General features: G+C 32.6%; 2 protein-coding genes across 3 annotated transcripts in view; both read left to right on the top strand.

The window, feature by feature from the left end:
- Nucleotides 1-213: 213 nt before the first annotated feature.
- Nucleotides 214-5,034, top strand: LOC106127149 (uncharacterized). The gene is made up of 3 exons (XM_013325167.1): nucleotides 214-1,089; nucleotides 1,407-1,568; nucleotides 4,909-5,034. Exons 1-3 carry the CDS (start codon nucleotides 214-216, stop codon nucleotides 5,032-5,034), a joined length of 1,164 nt encoding a protein of 387 aa, XP_013180621.1.
- stw (laccase) overlaps nucleotides 5,035-24,715 on the top strand; it is a 44,045-nt gene continuing 24,364 nt past the window's right edge. The window contains exon 1 of one of the 2 annotated variants that reach the window (XM_013325166.1): nucleotides 5,035-5,418. In XM_013325166.1, coding sequence (XP_013180620.1) covers nucleotides 5,322-5,418 — 97 coding nt within the window. In that variant the 5' untranslated portion in view covers nucleotides 5,035-5,321. 2 annotated transcript variants of the gene reach the window in all.

Here is a 24,715-nt window from a genome sequence, read left to right as displayed (position 1 = left end):
TAAAGTACTGATATTATCATCCTCACAACATCGCACATTCGCACCACCCTACGTATTAAAGCTGACGTATTTACGAGATTTATAATGAACATAGAAAATAAAATATCAAATCAGAATAATGGAAATGAGCCGAAATTTAAATCGTTTAAAGAAACGTTTCCCATATGCGCTTTCGCTTTAGCTGTAGGCCTAATATATCCCAATAAAACAAACATGCGAGCTCGGGCTATAATTTTTACTTTCATCGTCGCATATAACAGTATAATAATTATTTGGTATTTATTATACTTATACAAGTGCATCATCACATCAGATAAGTTCAATCTCGCAAGGAATATAACTGTTGGCGTACCGATCAGTCTTTTTTTCTTTAAATACTTTTATATTAGTAATAAAAACGATAGTTTCTGTGAACTATTGGAAAAAATAACCGAAGATCTCATCCAAGGTAACGATATGGAAGAAGACTATCAAAAAATATACGAGCGCCATATTAAACTGGGAAAACTTGGTCAGAATTGCTGGGTTATAATTCCTGTAGTTTTAAGTTCTCAGTTCCCGATGTTTGCAGGTGCCTGCATGATATACGAGAACTTAAAAAGTGACATGGGTAACCGATACATGGTCCATGAAATGGAATTAAAATATATAGAAGACAAGCAATACGAAACGCCATATTTTGAAATATTATTTGCGATAATTTTAATGCAGTGCGTGATCCTCGTTCCTAACTTCACGGGTTTCGATGGATCATTTTGTATCGCGACGACTCATTTGCAACTTAAAATTAAATTGATGACTCATAAGTTGCACAGAGCATTTAAAGACTCCAAAAATAAGTTACAACTTGAAGAAAAAGTGAAAGAAGTAATAAGAGATCATCAGGAAGCGCTCCGCTTTTACAACATTTTGGAGAACATGTATGGGGGCTGGTTACTGGTCGTATTTCTCGTTACTTCAATAGTTATATCTTTAAACTTGTATCAGAATAACATTAGTGAAGTAATCGATCCCAAATACACACTTTTTGTTATAAGTGGAGTTGTTCACATGTATACTCCGTGTTATTTTGCAAGTAATTTATCCAAGGTACGTGCTCACATTTAGTTTGTTGCTTTTTGGTCTAGCTGAGCTTTATATACCCACGACATTGTTGGACCACGTCTAAACGGAGGTGCTTTTTTACTATTCAATCTGTCTATACCTGTATTTTGATAAAAATGAATTTCATCGTAATTAAAACTAACAAATAAAAGTAAAACTATTAAATTATACTTAATATTAATAATCCTTTTTTCATTTTCGTAGATTTGTTCAGTATTAGAGGAAAGCGAAATCATCAGATATTCAGATGTCTCCGTTAAATTTTATAAATAAACGTATAAAAATAACTCTTGTTTTTCCAGGCCGGTGAAGACTTAAGTTCCGATATCTACAGCACACCCTGGGAGGAATGGGCAGATCCAGTCGTCACGAAACTTTTGATTTTCATGATCGCTAAATCTCAACAACCGCTTTATCTCACCGGCAAAGGCATGGTTTATTTTAACATGCAACTATTTATATCTGTGTTACAAACTTCTTATTCCTTCTATACTTTAATCTCAAGTTAAAAATATTAGAATCACCGTGGGTTTCTGAGCCCAATTTTTTTTTTAAAAACAAACTTAAATCATATCTCATCGCTGTAATGTCATAATCTATTCTCAATATTATATATAGATATCATTTCTGTTCAATTTAATTTATAGTTGTAAGTACTAAGGTCTGTTTTTGATTTATATTAATCTTATATAATGTTACTATATTTTGTATTAGCCCGCAAGCCCTTATCTTATATTTTACATTTATACTCATTGTAAGCGAAACTTTGAGTTTTATAAGTAAATAAAGATCTTTAAACAGAAAATCCCCACTTAAAACATAATGTTATCTGTGTTTTGTCAAAGTTTGTGACACGGATGAATATTATAATGTTTTATACAGAGACATTGATCTTAGAAACCAACTTTTAATTGTTCACATTTTCGTTAAACACGTATCAATGTTTTCTATCATCTGTGTGTGTATTACTCTCATATTTGATTAATTAACACAATTATATCTCTGATTATAATATTATAAGAATTTGTTTTGTTAACAAAAAATTAAAGTGTTTTTAACCTGAGTCAATTATCACATTCTGTGACTGTCAATGGTAAGGTTTGAATATTTGTCTATTGTTCTTTATGTATTTAGTTATGTTCACACACTTTTGTAATGCATTCAATTAATAAATATTTAAACAAATATTTTTATCGAATTACACATAACAATTCATTGAGGTCAATGTCATTTCTTTTGCAATTGTTAAAAGTTCAAAGAAACATGTGTTTTTTTTTTTAAGTTTAATGTTCTGCGTGTTTATAAACTAAATGTAGTGTTTTCTTTAACTTACAATTTACTGTTAACAAAGAAGAAATAAAACCGTCAGTTTCCACTGCCGTAATTTCTAGTAGAAATAAGTTGCCATCCCACTCATAATCATTGAATAGAAAATCATTTTTTTTTTTGTGACTGAGTAGTCACTGTTTGGCTTGAGGTGGCCGAGCGCAGGTGGCAGTTAGCCTGAAGAGGCGTTCGGCAGTCGAAACCCACATTAACAACTGGCCATTGATTCGCATAGAACAAAATAAATTTTCTTTTGTTCCAGAACAAAGATTAGTAAAGTCAAAGACTCGATAACAAAAATAAAATCACACATTATTTATAACCAGTTTTATCAAGATTGTAACATTGTTTGACGATTAAACTAATTGAACGTCACGGGAAACGGTCACTTCGTTATTTTATCAGTATTGGACCGCTTGTTTTTAGCCCAATGTTACTATAACAACTTGTTTAAAATACTCAAAAGTATAAAGTAAACACTCACTTAAACAATAGCCTGAATAGATTAATTGAAGGAGCCGGAAGTGTGGAAATAGAACCATTTCAATAGCCGAGAAACAAAACAAAACAATTATGTCAATAATACTAGAGATAAGAAGAAAGCTATCTATAATTTCATATCGATATAGATTATTAATAACATTACTAAGTTACAATAACAAGAAACCAGTAAACAACTTATACCTAACAATCCTTTCAATTATGAATTCTAAAGTATTGCTCCAATACTTTAAAGTGATAACTTAACATTTTTCATAAACTTCACTGGGCTTGACGTCGCCGAGCACAGATGGTTATTAGCACAAACGTCGTTTAAGAGTAACTAGGCTCGAGGGCTCCCGCTGGCGCCTGGGCTCGAGTTGTTACTTTTTTATTATTACAGGGTTGGGAGGCCATCAAGGTCTTTATCGCTTCGTTGGACGCTCCCAGGAGTGACTGGACTTAAGGGCACGAGAGGGGAACTCGGATTGTCATCATCAATTATGTCAATATTAGTATGAGATTTTTGGTGTATACATTACGCTCGATACGCTACACAAATTTTATTGCTGACGATACAATTGTCACAAATTTTCGTGATAGGTCCACTGTTCAAAGAATGAGTCGCTATGTGAACACCACCGATGAACTATAATTTTAGAGCTTACGTTTCCCGTCTTTAAATAACGTTTTACGTTAAATCGTATAGGCTTCGGAACTGCGTTGATTGACAATTCCAAAAGGCAACACGACGTCCAGTAACAAAGTTTGTTTTTGGGGAACTCAACTCTATTTCATTCAACTGTTTTATACCTTTTATTTTTTCATTATTTAAACGCTTTAACTTTTAATAAAGTAGTTAAATTATACGTCAATCAAGTTCTAACTTATAAAGATGGAAATTTTCCATCAACACGCCTTCATAATTTTGTTTAATCATGCGAAACCATACGCGTAATGCGTAAATGGCATAAAAAGTATTTCGACTTCATGATGACTTAGCAGATAGTCACTTAATATAACGCACTTTCTCGCAATAAATGAAACAGTTTTCATATGAAAGTAGAAATTATAAAAGATTACTTAATCATTATATAGGATCTTAACGTAATTTGCATATATACTAACCCACATGTCTAAAACATACCCGCGTAATTCGTATCCCCTTTGTCATTTGGGTAAAAACATATAAATGTACACGGGAAAAACATTAATCTCATGAGTCAGTGTCAGTTTTGAAAAACTGTAGATTTCGAGAGATTTAAGCATGTGTAAAAAATAACATTCAGAATACTCTTATTATCATACATAATTTTTTTATGTTTTTTTGTTTGTTATTAATGAGGTTCTTTATCTATCATAACTATATCTAAACAATTCTGTAAATATTATCAGATAATGAGAGTGAAATTTTAATTTAATGCCAATATACAAAACCAGATTAAATTAAATAGGTTTATAAGTATTACCAGGGTTTAGAGTCAATGACCTCATATGGACCTTTTATTCAATTTTTTTCGGTTATTGACTTCTTTATGGCGCCGTAGTCCTTTGTTGTTACAACTCGTTACCCAAACCTTTAAGAGCTGATGTATCAGCCTGATTTATTAGTATTTCTGTGTGGTAATATATGTTTTGGAACCTGCCCTTAATGTAGTGTTAGAGATGTTTATTAATTTCTGGTGGTTTGAATTTGAAGTAATGATGAATCAAGTGTTGTCCGGCTGAATATGTAATACAAAATTTAAACTGCTGTGGGACACGAGTATTTTTTATTATTAAATCACGACGCAATAAATGAATTATAGGCGCATGTATAACTAATCGACTCAAATTCGTAGCGAATAGAAAGTGTTTATGCTCTATCTAGATCGTCCGTTGCCAGTGAAATTGTTACAAAGTGAAATAATTTATTAAATCAATTAAGAGTAAGCAATTACACGCAGCGTGGAGTGCGTGACGCAATCACATTACGGCGCAGCATAAGGAGCACGGCAGCGCCCGCGCGGGCCGTCGATAGCAAAAGTGTCTGCCGACCCTGGCCCCCCCCTCCGCAGGAGGTGGTGGGGGCGCCACTTCCAGCTCCCTTCACCTTCGCGCCGGCCGCGCAGCCGCGACCAATGACCGCCCGCCTCGAGCCGGCGAAAGGTTTTATATACGAGTGGAATTCGCACTGCCAAATTGCTATAAGTCAAAATATAGGGTAGTCGGGCGGTTCAGTCGTTGGTCGCGTACTCGCCGAGCGTGCACGGCCGTCGTAGTATACCGCAGTTAGTGCGCAAACTGCGCCAGCGCACGCGAGCCCGGATTAACCGCGTCCCGTATATTCGCGTCGCCGAACCAATGCGCGGTACCCCAGTGCCTTCATAGCGACCTACTCGTACTACTGCCAGCGAACATTGTGTGACAACATGGGGTGCAGTGCGAGATACTGTTTACTGGCTCTGTCCTTGTGCCTAGTGACTGAACATGCCTTTGGTGTCAGAATTATGCCCAAACGGAAGAAAGGTAAACACATTTCTTTCTTTGAATACAAATAATATATTTGTTCATATATTGTTTTTAAATTTCTGAGATTGATACAAAGCAGCATGAAGTCAGGCTGTGCTCCATCATAAAATATGACATTTTTTATAAAAAAATATTTTAAAACTCATCATTATTAGAAATCTTTAATTGTATAGCTATAACATTAATTACAATTAATTATGTAAAATATTAATTTATTATTTATTCATATCACAAGCAATAAACATTACATAAACAAACAAAAAAACGAATAAATTATTTAATAATCATTTTATCAATAAGAATTTAACATGTGTTTACCATATAAATAGCGAGTTTATTACATTTTTATTACATAGCGTCGCGTCATACATTGCCACATTGTATCCACATAAGATATTTATTGATCTTTTCATATACATAATATTAAGTGTATACTCGATTTTTAAACTGAATAAATTTGTAAAAAGAATAAATAACAATTAAATCTCCATTCCATTGAATCAAAGTATTTTTTAAACTTATATAAATAATTGTCATAAACATGTTAGTCATACCAGGTCAAGTCAAACAATTCTTATATCAAAAATATCCAAAGCACTAAATTATCTAGACGTAAAGTTACTACTATTTGTGTCAGCTATGTGTAGAGGCCATCCAGACAATATAATTTAGTGCATATATTTAAAGTAATAGAAACATTTTTAAAATTATGACGCAATTATTTATTATTCATTCCTAATTTTATTACAGTGCAAGAATTTTTTTATTTTATTTTACAATTTTTTACGTTATTTTTCATTCATAAATTTAAATTATTTACTGCATAGTTATTTATGTTTCCAACATTTATATCACAATACTAAAATACATTCAAACATTACACTATTTACGTTATTAAGCAAAATGTCTTTAATTTTTAATTATTATTGTCTCTGATTTACGAGCGTGAGTTGTGTTGTTCTTGTCGTTTTATAATTTTTTTTCTCAAGACATCGCTATTTTTTTATCTTCAAAATATGAAGCCTGTATTCTTCCTTAAAGAACACAAACAAAGTGCTCTTGATGAGAGGTCATCGCACGAAGGTTGTTGGAACGGTATCATCTAATTGTTATCTTGAAGGCGATTATAAATATTAATTACTATTTTTTATTCCTTTGATAAAAGATAAAACCGTTTCCCCTTTGTATTTTCCTACAATACTTTTAATTGTAAACGACCGATTATAAATATGCGTCAAAATAACCTTTTTGTAATCTTAAAAAACATTTTTAATGAATCACTTTTTATACTTTAATTTAAATTTATTTATTGCGACATAATTTATTGCTATTGATGGATTAACCTGCGACTTCGTCCGCGCGAAATTAAAAAAAAAAACTTAATTAGTAGCATGAAAGAAATTAAGACTAGTTTCTATGACAACAAGATCCGTTGTTCCGTCTTACATCTATCATATATATGTTTAATTTTAACTCTGTAATAGTTTGATCAAAGCCTAAAATCAACTGTCTAGAGTTTACTACGTTAACAAGTGTGAATTGCAAATGAGGACCGCATAAAACTGGATCAAATTCCGTTAAGACAGATACGATATGCGTCAAAATAAATAGGCACTGCCACCCGTAAACCAGAGTTACTAATTTTCCTTACGCACATCTCTCATATCAAAATATAGTCAGAAAAATGTCTAAATTTTATAAAATTACTAAAGTTAATACTTTAGTAATTTGATTGATAATTGAAGGGAAACAAACCAAAATAAAAACAACAAAGAATTGTCATTCTCGTAGTTTCTAATAGTGCTTTTGAAATTGTAACCTTTTCAACCTTTAGTTTCATATTACAACATAATCAAAACCGAATCAAAATTTGAATTTGAAATGATTAGGTAACATGTGGCATTTTCGAAAAAAAAACTTTTAGAAAACGATTGCTGCTCAAAAGTGGGTCGACATTGCGTAACAAATCAAATCTAAATATTTTTAAATAACATAAATATACACTTTTTTATTTCAACATAAAAACAGGTTTTAAATAACCTTTTCTACTACTATATTAGAAATAATCAAAAGTAAATTAATTAGTTCATACGAATTCACACAGCACAGATTAGATTTATACAATGTGAATACGATATGTAATTGCTTACAACTTGACACGATTAAACTTAAATTTACAAAATATTCATCATCAACCTGCCCTTATCCATACGGAGGGTGGGCACAGTACGTACTACTCCTCCATACACCTCTATCAGGAGTGATCTGAATTTACAACCCACTTCTTACGCATCTGTTGTTGGTATGTTGATTCTAAGGAAATATACACTGTTGTAATCACCCACCTAAATTGCTTAGCAACGTTAAAGTCAAACTTAAATTATATAGTAAAAACATATCAAAATAAACCATAACTTATACTCGTCTCGTCTAGTTGATTAGGTCTCGTGTAAACCGCAAGGTTGTAATTGTTGCGTTCCCATTTCACAAGTTCTTTGTTGGCCGACGTCCAGTACAGATTTATTGTTTTACTTAATTATACACTCACTAACTCGGATGTAGAGCATCTTTTTTATTTACATTTTATAATTATATTATTAGCAAAACTTGCAGCTTTTTGTTTGTAATTTTTTAAACTTAATGTTTTTACTTAAAAGAATATTGTAGATTTAGGCATCTTCAAATCTAAACGTCATGTAAAAAGGAAGACTAGATTCAAAGTAATGTCTACCTTTTGAATTTAACGTTTATTCGATATAATTTTTATCAATCTTCAACAAGACTATGTAGAGTTGAATTAACTGAAGAACTAAATATGAAATAACTATACGTTATAAAATTACGATGCTATACGTAATTTTACAGGCTTTACATGATAATTTTATAACAACGTAAACTTTATTATGATTAAAAATATTTGCTAATAAAATAAGAGAGATCGTATCGAGTCGCGGCAGCTCGATGTCCGAGCGCCGGCTTCCAGTTACACAGCTAACAACCGGAGTTCAATGTCTGGTGAAATTATAAATTGCATAAGTTTTGTGAAACGCCGCGAATAACGCCAGATACATGAAAAAAACATTGCAAATTTTATACTCACAAAGAATAGCAAAGATTTGTAATCATCGCCTATAGAAAAAACAATTTAAGCCTCTCTCGATGATGAGAGCCGGACCTTTAAATAACAATAAGAATCTTAGGTCTTCGCCTTTTTAATAAAAAAAATTGTTTGTTAAATCTCATAGTATTTCTAACTTCTAAATAACATTTTTGTGTGGGAAGCTTACATGCAGGCTGAATTCTTCTAAATGAGATTAAATTAAAACTGAAATACTAGAAATACTTCACGTTCTTTTAATATTTGTAATCTAATAAACAGTATCGATTTTTTTTGCCACAAATATATTTTTAGGTTATACAAGTCGTATTACCGAAAAGGATAAGAAATTACCATTTAAAGTAAATTGTAAAGCATTTCAAAACTGTTAATCTTTGCTTAAGGAGCACAAATAACATTACTGAATGTTTTTTGTGCAAAGGAAAAACTTCAAGTCGCGTTAGAATTGTTGTGAAATGCAATCGTTATCCATGTAAGTCGACTACTGAGTTTAGTGTATATGCCATATCGATTAAATATCTCTGAGTGGGCACAGGCTCGTTAAACGAGACTTACTGGCCACACCCGATTAAATGAAATCAATAAAAATAAATGTTAAACATATATTAATACTAAACTTACGAATATAATGAATATAATGATAGAGTACGTTGACTCTGTTATTATAATACTTCAAAAAAACAAAATATGTTCACATAAATCCGAACTCAACCTCCTTCCTATATTTGCTCTCTTAGAACGTATATGTCAGAGTATACTATAGAACATGTAGTTCATTTGACTGGTTTGCCGGATTTCTTCAAAGGAACCTTGTTTTTATTGCCATTTATTTCCTTGCATCACTAATCATAGACACGGCTTACGTTACATTATAAAAAAACCGTCTCGATCCATAGAGAGTTGATTGACTGGTTCAAATACGTCTCACGTGACAATATTACTTTTTTTCTAACTGTATTTAAAACTATATGTCAAAAAAAATATTTCGAATAAAATTAACCTTAATTAACTTTCGAAGAAAAGTCACGTCACCAATTTTGTGGTGTTGCGTGAATTTAACTTAATTATGTTAACAAAATAAATATGTCTCACGAACCTTGCCCCCAAATGTTACCATTTATTTTGTTATAAGTAGTGAATGTGTTAAGTTCCAACAAGTTTTCCTTAACCTCGCGATAAGCATTGTTTATTTCTCGCGATATCAATTGATATCAACAAAGTAGACCTAACATATTAATCGTGCTATCATATCTAGGTTAGACTAACAGTCTAGTTTTTTTATACCATAAGGTGGCAAACGAGCGAGCGGCCACCTGAAATCGCTGAAATAGCGAATTGACCGTTGCCCATAGACATACGCAATTGCATATGCGTTGCCTACCTTTAATCGACGGAGGAGAGGATGCACAGATAGAATATATTTTCGCTTTCAATAAAAGATTTCGGTCAAAATTATGTCCAAATTAAAAAAAAGTTAAAATAACAAAACAATAATTTGTATGTGCCCAAAGGAATAGGAATTCAGAATAACATAGTAATTTACTATTTGTAAAAGTCAATCGTTGTGATGTATTTTAATTTAATATTAACAAGCACAATAGTGTTAAAGCCATGATATACATAACAATTAATATCATTGTAACACAGAATTTAAATTACTACATTAACAATAGTACCAACACAAAGAAAATAAACAATCGTTTTCGTTTATCGACCTATTTTGTTAATTCATTATCCGTTATGTTGGTACTCGATACTTGCCAAACAATTTCACTTTTTACTAAAGGTAATATTCTAATCATGCATCCTCGTACTTTTCACCGAAAACCTTATAAATTAACTCTCTAATGTGTAGACGATTGAACTTTTTGAATTAGAATTCATTAAAAATTCTGGTCAGTTGTAAAAACGAAAGGATTTTAATCCTTTTGAAATGTTATTATGTCTGTCACGTATTTACAACTACTTAAGGTAGAGATAATAATTATTTACTGCAATTTTCCTTTGAAATGTCTTTAATTTTATTAATTCGTCATTTTATTGGAGAGATATTTCACTTTTGTCACTTTACCGGCTTTATCTTAGATTAATTACTAATATAAATGAGAATGTTTAGATGGATGGATGTATATTTGTTTGAAGGTATCTCCAGAACGGCTGCATCGATCTTGCTGCAATTTGGCATAGATGTGGAACACAGTGTAAAAGAACACATAAACTAATATATAATTATTTTATTTAATTTACGGACAGAGTCACGGGCGACAGTTAATTAATGTATATTTAATAGACCTAAATTCATATACGAATATCAACTTGCTTAAGGCAAATGTTTTTATGTTACATAACTTTATGCAACTCGGTAAAGTGCCGTTCAAAGCTATCAGTTTATCAATCCTATTTTTATGTATGGCAAGGCGACATCGATGCCAATTAGTACACTTAACGGCGCTACAACCAGTTTCTTATTTCGGATAAGACTATCAACTCGACACGGTTTGAACCATCTGACCTTAACACGATGTCTAAAGATGTATGTGTTCAATGAATTTGTTAAAATTCCCGTTTAACGAGATATTTATTTAGTTTTTTACCGTTGCATAGCTTCTTGAGCTTAACTGTATTACGTTTAATCTGAATCGTCAACTTGAACCACGGGTTTCTTCTGGCGATAGACTCGTAGCAAAACATTTAATTTTTTTGGTTACCAGTTTTATGTTTAGGCAGTAAAAACTCACGGTTATAGCATTATTTAAACACCCTTAATGATGAAGACACAAACTAAGTCGATGCACAGTTCAATTAGTAAAATTAAAAGTAATTGTTATTGGATTCTTTGGACATATTGCCCGGGGACACCCCGACAACCTGGACGAATTGGTTGTGGTTGGAAAGATAGAGGGTAAAAGGTCACGGGGTCGATCGCCTACCTGCTAGTACGATCAAGCGCAGGCTAAATTGGGACTTAATATCTCGACTGCACTGAGACAAGTCAAAGACAGGACGACGTGGAGGTAGCTGTTCGACGCATCCGTAAAGGCATATCAAAACAAGCACGACCTTCAGTAATGAAGTAATGCAAAGAAGAAGAAAGAAAAAAAGTGATTTTTGCTATCTACTCGTAGTAACGATATTTGTTGGCAGTTCTGTTCAATAAACAGCAAGATATCTTTTCAAGAAAGATCTCATTAATGAAATATAAATATTTACATTTGCAAGTCTAGATAGATCGCTATTGAAATCTAAAAGTCCTGGTAACCTCGAACCGCGACTGACCTTACAAAGGATAAAATATGCATTGCTGAAATGTGAACGTGCAAATGTTAACGTGTGAACGCAAAGAACATACGAATTCGCATTTAATAGAAACCGCAGTCAATTACTGGGTAATTATGCGCATTAATTATAATGAAGTCGGGAAATGACCGGATAAAGTGGTGCCCAGCACTTAGATACGGTTAAATTGTAGAGGAAAATAAAAAAGAAATAAAAGGATTATGTGTGTTTTAAAATATATTAATGTATTTTAAATTATACATAAATGATCGTGAGGTGCAGAGAAGGTTGGATAAATGACGAGATAGATTAAAAAGAGCCGGTGTTAAAATCATGAGGACTAAAACGGAACATTTGTTCTGTGTTTTTTGTGGTCCGAGCAACTTTTCTCCGTAAAGCAATTTTAGGTAGCTTAGTACATTCAGCCAATACGAGGGTGTTATTCATCAGGACGTGAAAAGTCGAATAAGTGCAGGTTGGATGAAATCGCGTCACCTTACCGGTGTGATTTGTTATCCAAGAATGCCACCCAAGTTTAAGGGACTATCCATAGGAACAAGGGCAGGTATATGATGATGTCATCTCTAAAATCTTGCATAATTAGGGGCGTCAATATTACCTTGGAAAAAGCAGTAGTTTTAAGACAAAAAGTCGTTATTGATACACTTTGATTAAACATGACGTGTGTTGCACAAGAGGATTTTAATAACAACGGCGGAGTGCAGATGCAGGTCACTTGAAATCAACAGACTCGGAGCCACCGACCGCAATCCTATTGTTCGTTCATTCATTCGATGAATATCGTTCCTTCATTCATTCACAATGAATGGCGCCAACGCTAATAAACAGCTCGTTAGTGTCCAAAACAACGCAATTTTATTGTTACTTTCGCTTACGGAAATAAAAAAAAACAGTTTCAATATATCTTTATAATTGCCGGGTTTAAATCATATATGATGCAATCCTTCACGCATTGAAATTGACTAACTGACACGCGTATTTGTAACGTATCAAAAATTATTACGAAACAACAAGTTTAGTAGTTAGTAACTATAACAGAACAATTCTGGTTTACCCCCACATAGCCAAACACAGTTTCGCAAATAACTTTAACAAGTTTTTGCAATAGAATTATTAAATTACTAATGTCATTTATGAGAAAAATATTCAATTTTCTAAGTGAAAAGCATATTTCGAAGGTGAAGCATGAGATTGAATTTGAATAGCTACAAAGGTAGGGAAAGATCAAAATGAGTATGGATGGATTGTGTGAAAGAGGATATACGTTGTGTTAAGGAGAAAATCCGACACTGTGCCGGTGTACTGGCGCAACACTAGCCTTACTATAATGTCCATGTTTATGTCCCCTCACTAATCATTCTGACACTTGATTTTGAAACGAAAGCGCGACATTCGCGGGAAAGGATTCTAACTTATAATGTCTAAAAGTAGGAAGGGGTTAGATTCAGATATGACGGATGACAGAGACGTATGGAAGAGTAGTACATACTGTGCCGACCCTCTATAGGAATAAGGGCAGGTTGATGATGATAATTATGATGAGGCATGAAGAAGAACTATTAAATTGGTGACATCAGTAAAGATGGACTATAAGTGTGGGCGCGCTCCTCCCAGTAGCACTCATAATAATTATTCGTACTTAATCAAATTAAATTATTTAGGTAAAACATGTGCTCACTTTGAATATGTTAGCACTGAACTAGATAATGAACATTTTAGTGGCCAAAAATACAGCCTACATCAACAAGGATATTAGATATTGCTAGATAGATAGATTTAAAAAAGAACTGCTTATTAAAGTCACAAGTTTGTAGTCGTGAACATATTATTAAAATATAATAATACTAAAATAATCTAGTAATTGCCTGTGCAGACTTAAAAAGGATAATAACTTGCTCTTACTTTTAAAATTCGTTAATATTATGCAATATATTAAATAAGAAGTTTAAACGATTGATTGAAAACTTGAAAACGGAATTAATTTTGTATGTCAAAAAACTGGTCATTGAACTGAGATCCGAATGACACGAATCCAATTTTCGATTCGTATAACATGACGTAACTAAAGTGTTCTCTATAAAAGAATATTATAACCTAATAACCACTTTCGCATTCAATAAAACTCGAGCAGTATTGGTATGTATCCCAACGTAATGACGATGAATATACTTACGATGCATTAAACCTCTCATTATGAGAGTATTATACGTTTTTAAAGTTACATAAATGAAGTCTACACAGAATATTAAGGTCATTCTTATAGCCTTAAAATCTTAAACGCAACATATATACAAAATCTAAATGAAAACAATCAAGGCTATATAATCGTGTGATACTTTTTTACCGACGCACAAATAATTGTCGGTCTGTTTCCTGCAAATATAATATGAGATATCTGTATATTATAACGGTTCATGATTATCATCTCTGACCGTATCCCACTGAGTTATCGCAGGAGGGTTTACAAATCTTAAAGTTTTGGCTTAATTTTTACAGCCGACTGCCAACCCAGTTTGGAAGATAATTTAAAATTAAATATTACTAAATAGTTAAAAGAATGCTTTTATTTACTAAGCTTGTACTAAACATGTTTTCTGTCAGACCAAAACAAATAACAGAAAACATAAATAAGAATCTCGATGTCCTATCGTTAAGTTTAAATATGGACAGACATAAAGCGCCTTTGCCATGTTTATATAAGGTTGTCTTAAAAGTATATTTAAAAAAGAAAATAAGCAGGCCGTACATCCGACGCCTTAGCGTAGTTTTGTCGCCATCAATGTTACCAGTTTACGTACGATGTATAATTTAAAACTTTCTCTAAAGAAACCACTGCTCAACGGCGGTCACTTCTATCGGTAAGATTTCCCTTTCCTATAAATATCGACGATGCCTCATTGCCTTTATTCTAACTTGATATTATTAACTATCTTACACTTCGACTTGCAAACAGGTATTCACGTTTCTGCGCGCCATGTAACTGTAAATTTAAGTCGAACAATTACAAAGTAATGTACTGACAAGCCAATTTACCTTTAACCTTTCAGCACATCACATACAAGCAATATACAAAGCGTTTCTCAGTTACCTTTTTAACCAATGCTCTCTTGAAAACTCTACTTCTGCTGTTTTAAGTCTTCAGTATGTTTACAGTCAATATTCTACATTTGAAACAACATTAATTCATTAATTTAACATTGTCTACATTTGGGTATTCATCTAATCGACAATTTCCCAATACTAAATTATGTTCTACAACATATTTAGAAATAAATAATCATCTACCTCCACAACTTACGAAAATTATCTCCCTATTGAAATAACGCAATATCCGTGACTCATTGATAAATGTATTCGTGAAGAAAACGAAGCAGAAAGTTTCGCAAATAAAAAATTAACATTGCAAATATAGTCTTATTGAATGACTCACCACATCCGGAGAAGCAACCGTAGATTTGTTCCCAGTAAAATTAATGTCTACGAACCAGCAATTTTCCTTACAAATATATTATTGCAATGTACTACACCTTAACCTAGAGACGTTTGTGGCTCATGGGTCAAGCACTTGACTTGCAATCTGCAGGGCCTGGGTTCGAATCCCGCCATGTACCAATGTATTTTTCAATTTTCGATTTACATATGTACATTTATCCAACGTTCTTACGGTGAAGTGAAACATCGTAAAGCAACCTGCACATATCTGAGAAGAAATTCACTGGGCCAACGGGGTTGACTGTGGCCAAGTCACCGTCAGGGTACTTTGGGTAGGCTCTGAGCTCCTCAGTGGGGACGTATAGTGAGCTGATTACACCTTAGAGCTAATAAATTCGATCGTATGTAAAAAAAAATACTTAACGGATGCATGATGTAACGTACTTTCTATGATTAGAAATTAAACATATTATCAAAGGAGTGAAAATTATCTTCAATAAAATATTATCAATAGTTTTAGAAAGCTGTTACTCGATACTGTCATTCACTGAAAAAATAATTGATTTATCGCTTTCAATGGAGTCATGTACGTAGCTCTGGTACAGCAACGCGTTTTTTGTTCATTTACGCATTCCTCTTACACTGGGTTTCCACTGCTGTAACGCAAGTTCAAAAACTTGTAAAAAAGTTTTTGAAAAGATAGAGACAAGTATTTGTTTTAAATGTACGTACAGATTTTAGAAGAAACTTATGATAAGAGCTAAAGTCAAAATTAACAGGAATGCACACTGACGTATGTATATTGCGACTAATTTATCTGGTCCAATGAGGGGCGCTGTTATCGCGTTTAGTCAAGTTAAGACAAGGCAGAAAAAGCAAGGATCTTCTAGCATTTTTTGACGTAGACAGGGAAGCGCTTAAACTATACATATTTGTAATTTACTTACAGTTAAACCCACCGGGTCAGATAAGTTAGTCGAACTATCAATATAGCTTATTACGCTTGTTAAGTGAATGGTGTAGGTCAAGAGCGAAAAGGTGACCGTGGCGTTTGCTTTAGTTTTCTTCTTCGCTGTCATCAAACTTGTATTAATCACAGCGGCATAATTAATATTTATTAGTTTGTAAATTATACGTTTTTAAATAAAAATAGATCTTAAATATAAAATACTGAAACGGCTTCATCGATTTTTATGAAATTACAGTTTTCCTATAAATTTCATAATACTAATATAATGTATTGTGTATTTTTCAAATTCCTTTATTATCTATTTCCCGTTTATAAAAAGTGAAACTGAAAATACCAAGGAAAAAAAAACAATAAAATTACCGAAAAGTCCACATATTCAAATTTAATGTTATCGTAAATCTCATTTCTTATTGTATATCCAATTTATTGCACTTTCGCTGACAGATTAATTTCGCTTCTTTGCTTATTTCAGCAAGCTATTTGTTATTCCGCGAGTTATTTCTTGATACAATCTATGCAAAAATAGAGAATACTCTGTAAAATCGTCAAAACTTGTTTGCATATATTTCAAATAACTTTTAAAGCTTTCTGCATAATCCATTGTTACTTTTGAATAAATGTTTTAGCAACATAATTTTATCTTAGATATCTGTCGCAATATATAAACGTTTTCAAAAACAAAGATGGAGAATTATTTTTATATTAAACATCCATCATTCATAGTTGTATAACGTCGCCGCGTCCGCGAAATAATACCAGTACCATTCATCCTGATGAAGGGCCCCCGGTGGGCTCGAAACTAGTCGGTGCCGCTACCGGACGAATATACGTGAGTGTTTAGCCGTGTTTATATATCAGTTTAGTATAACATCTCACGAAAGTTTGAATAATTCATTCATCCTAATAATATTCGATCAATGGTTCGGAATTATTAAAAATATTTTACATAGATGAAAGTGCAAGAAAAAAAAACCATACAATAAATATAATTAATATTTTACCGAAGATATGTTTGTGAATAAAATGGCAAGTTTGTTTCGTAATAAATTTAGGTTTCTCTTCGCAATTGGTTACACAGTTGGAGGCCGTGAACCTTGCGGGATGACCGTGTGCCGGGGTCGATAATCTCTCTACATTTATCTTGATTCTCATACATATTCAAATATGTGCTTATTATCGTAACATCGCGTAATATTTTATCTCGTGAACAGTTATCGTTTAAATCGCATTTTATTACTTTCTTCCTCAATACTAAACATTATTTTGCTTTGTAATTTATTTTTTGGTAAAATAATCCGCCTTTCAAATCAAATTTTAAGGTACCCATATTAAGGTCATTGACTCCATAATTTTATAATTTCCGGCGATTCCGTACGTGCGAAATTTAAAAAAATTATTCGAACTTCCTAGCTACATATGTCCAAACATTCGCATTTATAATATTAGTGAGATTAAAAACAAAAAAATATTTGAAAAAGATTCTATTCAAAAAAATAATATTAAATAACAAATATAGTTTTCGAGATATTTTGCTACGGACATTTAAAATAAAATAAGGTTATAAAACCAACTTTAACTTCAAATAAAATACTATAATTAGTTACTGGAACAGGTGGACTTTTACTTTTACTAAACAGGACAGTGCGTCCGCTAATGGCTTGCACGAGCGCAGTGGAACAGCGGTGACAAGGTTGAGAAATATCAACTCACACATGCGCGTTATTTTACAATATTAAAGTTTTTTGCTAACAAAGTCGTGCTAATGCTGTGTACACATTTGATACAATTGCACAAGTGTTATCCATTTAATTTGCAGGAGAATTTCTTTAAGTTTAAGCACACTCGGCTAATACTCTATCTTAGAAAGAAGTTCAGCGTACTAGATCTAACTTTTATAACTCCTAAGCCTACGTACGCATTTATGCAAGAGACTTATCGGACAATAAGACACTAACCCATAAGACCTACAACAAAAGAGAAGTATAGATAAGGAAAAAATATCTAACTAATGTTGGATAGGAAACTAGCACCGCATGCCATTAGTTCTACCATTGTTTCTTGATGAATCGGCACATTTAACAGTTGGTGTCTGCATAAAGTCTAATTCAGTAACCTTATGAATGTACTATGTATTTCGTTTATGCAAAGCATGGAAACGTATTTTAAACGTAAGTCTTGTACTTATTGTTTGTATAGTTTCGAAACAACTAACTATCCGATTTCAGTCCGCCGCCTCGAGGCATTCTAACCACACAACTTTAATTACATTTTGCCGAATCTACAAGAGACGTACGACAAATGCTTTTATAATTTCCGGACCATTAAAGCACACCTCATTGTGGACAAGGCCATGAAACGTGAACGGACCAGCGGTGTTCACGACAATTGCATTCCACGTAACTTCTGCGTCAGCGGATCGAGGTTTAAGAAATTTCGCGTCTCCGCCGTTAACAATAGAGTTTGTTTTGTAATAAATCAAGTTTGACAATTTTAAAAGCGGATCTAATTGATTTAGAAGCAGGCGTGAGAGACGGATATCGACAACGCCCTTGTCATACAATTGACAGTAGATCAAGTTGATTTTATTGTCATCGACACGACTATTTACGTCACAACTATTTAAATCAGATAAAAAAAAAACATGTAAAGAACATAAATAGTTACATAATAATACTAGCTGTCGCCAGAGACATCGTAATCGCGAAATTAAAAAAAAAAATACTAGCCTGTGTGTTCTTCCAGACTGTGTTCTTCCAGACTATGTTCTTTACCTATGCCGAATTTCAGCGAGACCCATGCAACCCTTCTGGAGATGCCTTCATGCGAACATCGATCCATCCATCCATCTATTCATCCAAACATTCGCATTTATAATATTAGTAAAGTGATATTATGGCCAACATAATGATTCCTATTACTTTTACTTTAAAATATTTTATTTCATATATTGCGCGATAAAAAAATGAGGTTGAATGATTCATTTCACTAATACTGTTTCCCAAGGATAAATCTCGATATAATTGAAAACCGGAGGCAGTGAATAACAATTAATTATTTAAACGGAACATTCTTGTAGTAATTAATTATGACCTAATAAATTCCCGACTATAAGTAATATTGTTAATCTGAAATGTAATATAAATAATATATTAGTCATTTGGAAAAACATTGTTTTTACATTTATTTAATGAGTATACCGGTACTAACTTCTTGTTACCTAGTTAATGTAAGGTTGTTATGTCGAGGTTATTTTATGCAAGACATATCGTGTGAACACATTATGTACTAAGTAAAACCTTTATCTTCCTGTATAGCCCAACAATGGACATTATTTGTCCTCTTCTTTTGTTCTTTTATTCCTTAAATTTTCAATAAATAAAACCATATAAAAACTCTCAAATTTTGTTATAACACAATTGTAGTACAGTTATTTTAATAAATAAAAATAAATAGAAATCGTTCTACGAGCGACAAGACGAACGTTACACATTCTACTCTGCAATGTCATTCATGTGACATTAAGTTGACAGATGAAATGCTAGATTACCAAAATGGCGCCATTCAATGTCTTGAACTTGTCAGAGCCACAATAAGACTGGTTGAACTTTCTACACAATAGCATTAGTTTTTTTTCATATTTACATACAGCAAGACGCGATATTAACGAACCTTATTTCGTTTCCTTTTTTTACGCGAAGACATGATTCAGAGCAAAATCATAAAGGATGTTTTAACAAATTAAAGCAAACCAAAAGTATGCTGCAAGATAACATGAAACTTATAACTCAAATTAAATACATAGAAATACTAGCTTTCGTCCGCTGCTCCGTGTGCGCGAATTAAAAAAAACTTAATAAGTTGCCTATGTGTCTTACAGACTGTGCAAATGTGAGATATCTTCTGACAAACATCAATCTATTCATCCATCTAATCTTTCGCATTTATAGTATTGGTGAGATATTGTTTACACTGATTGGCTTCTTACCTAATTATCTGACAGATCTTAAAAGATGTCAAACCGCTGCAGGGTTTATCAAATCAAGTTTGACATATACCATTAGAGCAACTTTTACCACCTCTAAAAATAATACAAAACCTCGCGCAACTGGTTCAGAGAAATGCTAAAGGGTACAGTCGTGATGAAAAAAAGTTTAAAAAGAACAGCGGAGAAAATAACCAGTTGTAGCTCTACTTTAGAATATAACATTTAGCAATTACTTTAGCAAACTACGATGATAGTGGCGAAAACATTGAGTTTAATTGCCATCTTTAACAGACCAACTTAATATTTCTCAAAGCAATGACATTCAAAACTTCTATGTACTTCAGCTTTAACGGTAGTCTACTTTTTAAGATTATAGAAATAGTAAATAAATCTATGAATACATTTCAAAGAAAATAATAATATAAATTAGAAAATTTTTGTTACCAAACATTTATGGTCACTTAAAAAAAAACAAAACATTTCCAATATTATTAATGTGAATGTTTGTTTGCACGAATGGATGGCTGTTAGAAGGTATCTTAGTACTACTGCATGATTCTTGCTGAAAGACAGATGTAGAACATAGTCTGGAAGAGCTCGTAAGCTACTAATTAATTTTTTTAAACTCGCGCGAACGGAATCGGGGGTGACAGCTAGTTACTACATAAATGTGACCTCTATAGTTTTACTAGCATGAGAATTATAGCGCACTAAAAATCTACTTCCGATAGAAAACGTATTAGCGAGTTACGTAAGACAGTAAATAGATGTTATGCAAATTGATTGTTAATCTGAACGGTGACACAAGATCGTGTGAACAACCGTAACATGTACGTAAGTTCTCATAATGCGCACAAGTACGCGAGTTCCGTAAGTTTTATGTGAGCATTTTTCGCATGATTGAAAACGCATATTCAACGTTAGTGGGAAATATTACAATTTTTCTTCTATGAATTCGAGTTAACATTTTTTGGTATCGGGTGGGGTCGAGTTAACACTTATTGCTAATTTAAAACAATTTTTAATTTTTTAGGTGGCAAACGAGCGAGCGGTCACCTGAAATCACTGAAATAGCGAAGTGACCGTTGCCTATAGACATACGCAATTGCATATGCCTACCTTTAATCGACGGAGGAGAGGATGCACAGAAAGAAAAAATATTTTCGCTTTCCATGCATCCTCTCATCCGGAAAGTCCACTTCCACTTCCCATCTTTTCCTTATAAGAAAAAGTAAATTTTAAAATTAGGTCTCCGTGACGCAATTAACTGTATTACCCCAAAAATATATTTAGACACTGTTTAGTTAAACACGTGTAACTAAATAATCTTACGAAACAAGTAATGCTCAAAAACATTTGATAAAGATATAGAAAACTTCATCGTTGTCGTAAATATTAAGAGAGCTTATTGTAACGAACATGATTAGTTTGTAATTACATAAAGAAAGTTTTAAATGTCAGTTTATTATCTGTGATCTTTTTGAGTTATTCTAGAGGATTTCCTTTGCCACTTTTCGAATGCTTTTTAGGGTTCTGTACTTCGAAAGGAAAAACCGGAACCCTAATAAGATCACTTTGTTGTCCGTCCGTCTTTCAACACCCTTTTCTCAGGAACGCGTGAAGGTATCAGCTGGATTTTTTAAATAATAGATTCCAAATTAGAGATTAAGACATATCGATTGCATTTCCTTTAAATTTAGTATGATATTAATTTTAAATACTTTGAAACCATTCGATCAATAAAATTACAAAATTCATAAAAACTTAACTTGTGATTAAATTGTATATATATAATTTCTTCTCTTATCTAACATATTATGCAATGTTAACATATAATACAATGTTACGTATTGTTAAACATAAAACTAATATTTGTTTTGAGTTGACCGTCGTCATCAGTAAGTTAACGATCTTATTTGCATTCATGTGTTTTCCACACCGCATATCCGCTTTTCCTTCCTATTTTCTATCTGAGATGTAACAGTGTATTGAACATTAATATCTCGATACTTAATTTTACTGTTACACAATCTTACAAGACTTAAATTTGTCCGTGGGTCACCATTTCATTATTGGTTTCGAATTCTACACCAAATATTTTTCGATTTATTATTTCATTTAGTTTACTTATTACTATTTTAATTATTAATTTTCAAAACGTCAATCATAAACATAAAAGCGGCCGTTAAAAAAGAAATAATGAAAATAAGAATAAGAACCCATTACGGTAATAAAAAAACGACATTTTAGCGAAAGTTAGAACTCGCTCCAGATACAACAATAAATGCTTCTCTATCGAATAGTGAAACCAGTTACTAGGAAAGAACGCGCACGGAAATTAAATGACCCAATGCGGACAAGGCACGTGCCAAGACGCACTTGAAAGCACAAGTTGTCACGTCTAGATTACAACCGAGAGTTTCCACTTACAAAACACTAAAACAAAAACATATAATCTTCTCCATATCTTAAAATAAATATATATATTTATGGAGAGCCACGTTTACCTAAATTTTATACTCGGCGATCTTCCTAATTGTATTCCATAAAACTATCTGCTGATAAAGTCCCAAGTCTGATGAAATTACGTCAGTCTGCCGATACCGGGATCCTGATCTATAAAGGGCATGACTGCTTTTGAAAAGTGAGATGTCATTTTATTCGAATTTCTTCCTATAGGATGTTAGCAAAAAAATATTAAAAAAGCTGCCAGTAATATTGGTTGATATTTTTTTTCTGCAAAAAAAGTTTACAACCAAAAAGTATTTTTTGAAGTATAATAATTTGTATGATATAAATAGCAGTGACCTTGTTATGTTCATTTTTTTTTGAAAAGGCTTATACGAAATGAACATCGACATTTCGAAATAAATGTATAACCTAGAAAAAATATAACACGCAAAATTATTAACCCGTTAATTACAGTTTAAAAATAAGCTGAGGTCTTAATTGCATAATTTTTTTTGTTTATATCATTTTTAATACTTGTGAAATCGCAGGTTAAAAATAAACTAAATAACGCAACATTTCTACGTAAACAACTTTTTTAATCGTTAACATTTGGAAAATTCCTTTATTTTTTCCATACATTTATGTAATAGTATTGTTAATTTTACATTAAGGTAATTACGAAAACTATAACATTTCGTTTATTTTTTATTTAATTCAGAAATCACTTAACAGTAATAGCAAATTGCCCGTCCGTTAATAAGAGATGTGTTCCATACAAATGGGATTTAACAGCAGTGTGGCAACTGAGCCGTGAAACAATCATTATTTCGCGTTAAGTAATATTAATTGCTATCCAACATTATGAAGAAAAGATTGTGTTGCCAGTTGCAGTGATTAGCCTGACGCTCGTTAGTCCTGTGTTGCAACACAGCGTTACGACACGTGTAATTGCCAGCCTAAAAAATTGTACTAGCAACGGAAACTTGGCTAATGATGTTGAGTGATGTCTTAGCCTAACAAACATTATGATGGATGGATTACGTTGTAGTTATAACTAATTTTATTTCAATTTTATCACTGAATTATAAATCAGATTTCTAGGAAAGTAAAAAATGCTACGAGCTATTTAAACGTCAGTCACTTATAATAATAGAAGCATCGGATCTTCTTTAACCTTTGAAGACTCTTTCTATTAATGCGTTATTAAAACCCGAAAATTATTGGCAGTTGCGAATTGAATTATTTTTCAAAAATACGGACAAACAAATTGCACTCACGGTATATATTTTAAACGTTTTAAATTGATTTATAATTTCCTTTGAAGTTATTAATCAAGTTTGACTGACGAAGTACATAATATTGACACCCTAATCTACAGATTACGTTATTTATGTGCGCATATGGAATTAATCATCATTACTGAAGTGTTGAAACATAAACGTCAACTGTTGCCATATCGTTCCACAACACGTATTACATCTGCTAGTAATTTATGCTAAATGTAGAAAGTGATGGTTTTATTCACGGGATTTTAGGGTGGGTTTCCATTGTCGACACACTCGTATAAAAACATATATCTCATTCTTTAAGAATATTATGTAGTAACGATGATAAAAAAGTCACTTTAGTCGAAATTCACAACAACACCTTAGCCAGCTGGGTAAAAATATAAGTGCATTTAAGTGGGCAAATTGTCCCCAAAGTATTACAGACAATGCAAAGATCAAATAGATTAGATTATAGATTGGTTACAAAACAGTTAGTCATTATCAACATGTATGAGACCATCGAAGTCAATAAGTTTCAAGTGGACAACCAATATTAATCTTGTGAAACACTTCAAAGCCGGATTTTCATCTCGAAGTTACAAAATTGCATTTCCGAAACGAATGTAGTCCGACATACTTAAATGGCCCGGTGAGGGAGGTGGTTATATCGCAGCTAATTCTGTGAGAATAACTTAAAACATCCTTCAGCATAGAAAATGACACATAAGTCTACAAATGACATGACAGCATCATATCAGCTTCAGTATCACACA

Source organism: Papilio xuthus, unplaced genomic scaffold (assembly GCF_000836235.2).
Source record: "Papilio xuthus unplaced genomic scaffold, Pxut_1.1 DF824888.1, whole genome shotgun sequence".
In the NCBI taxonomy this organism is placed as follows: domain Eukaryota; kingdom Metazoa; phylum Arthropoda; class Insecta; order Lepidoptera; family Papilionidae; genus Papilio; species Papilio xuthus.
This window is presented reverse-complemented; position numbering and strand designations above follow the sequence as displayed.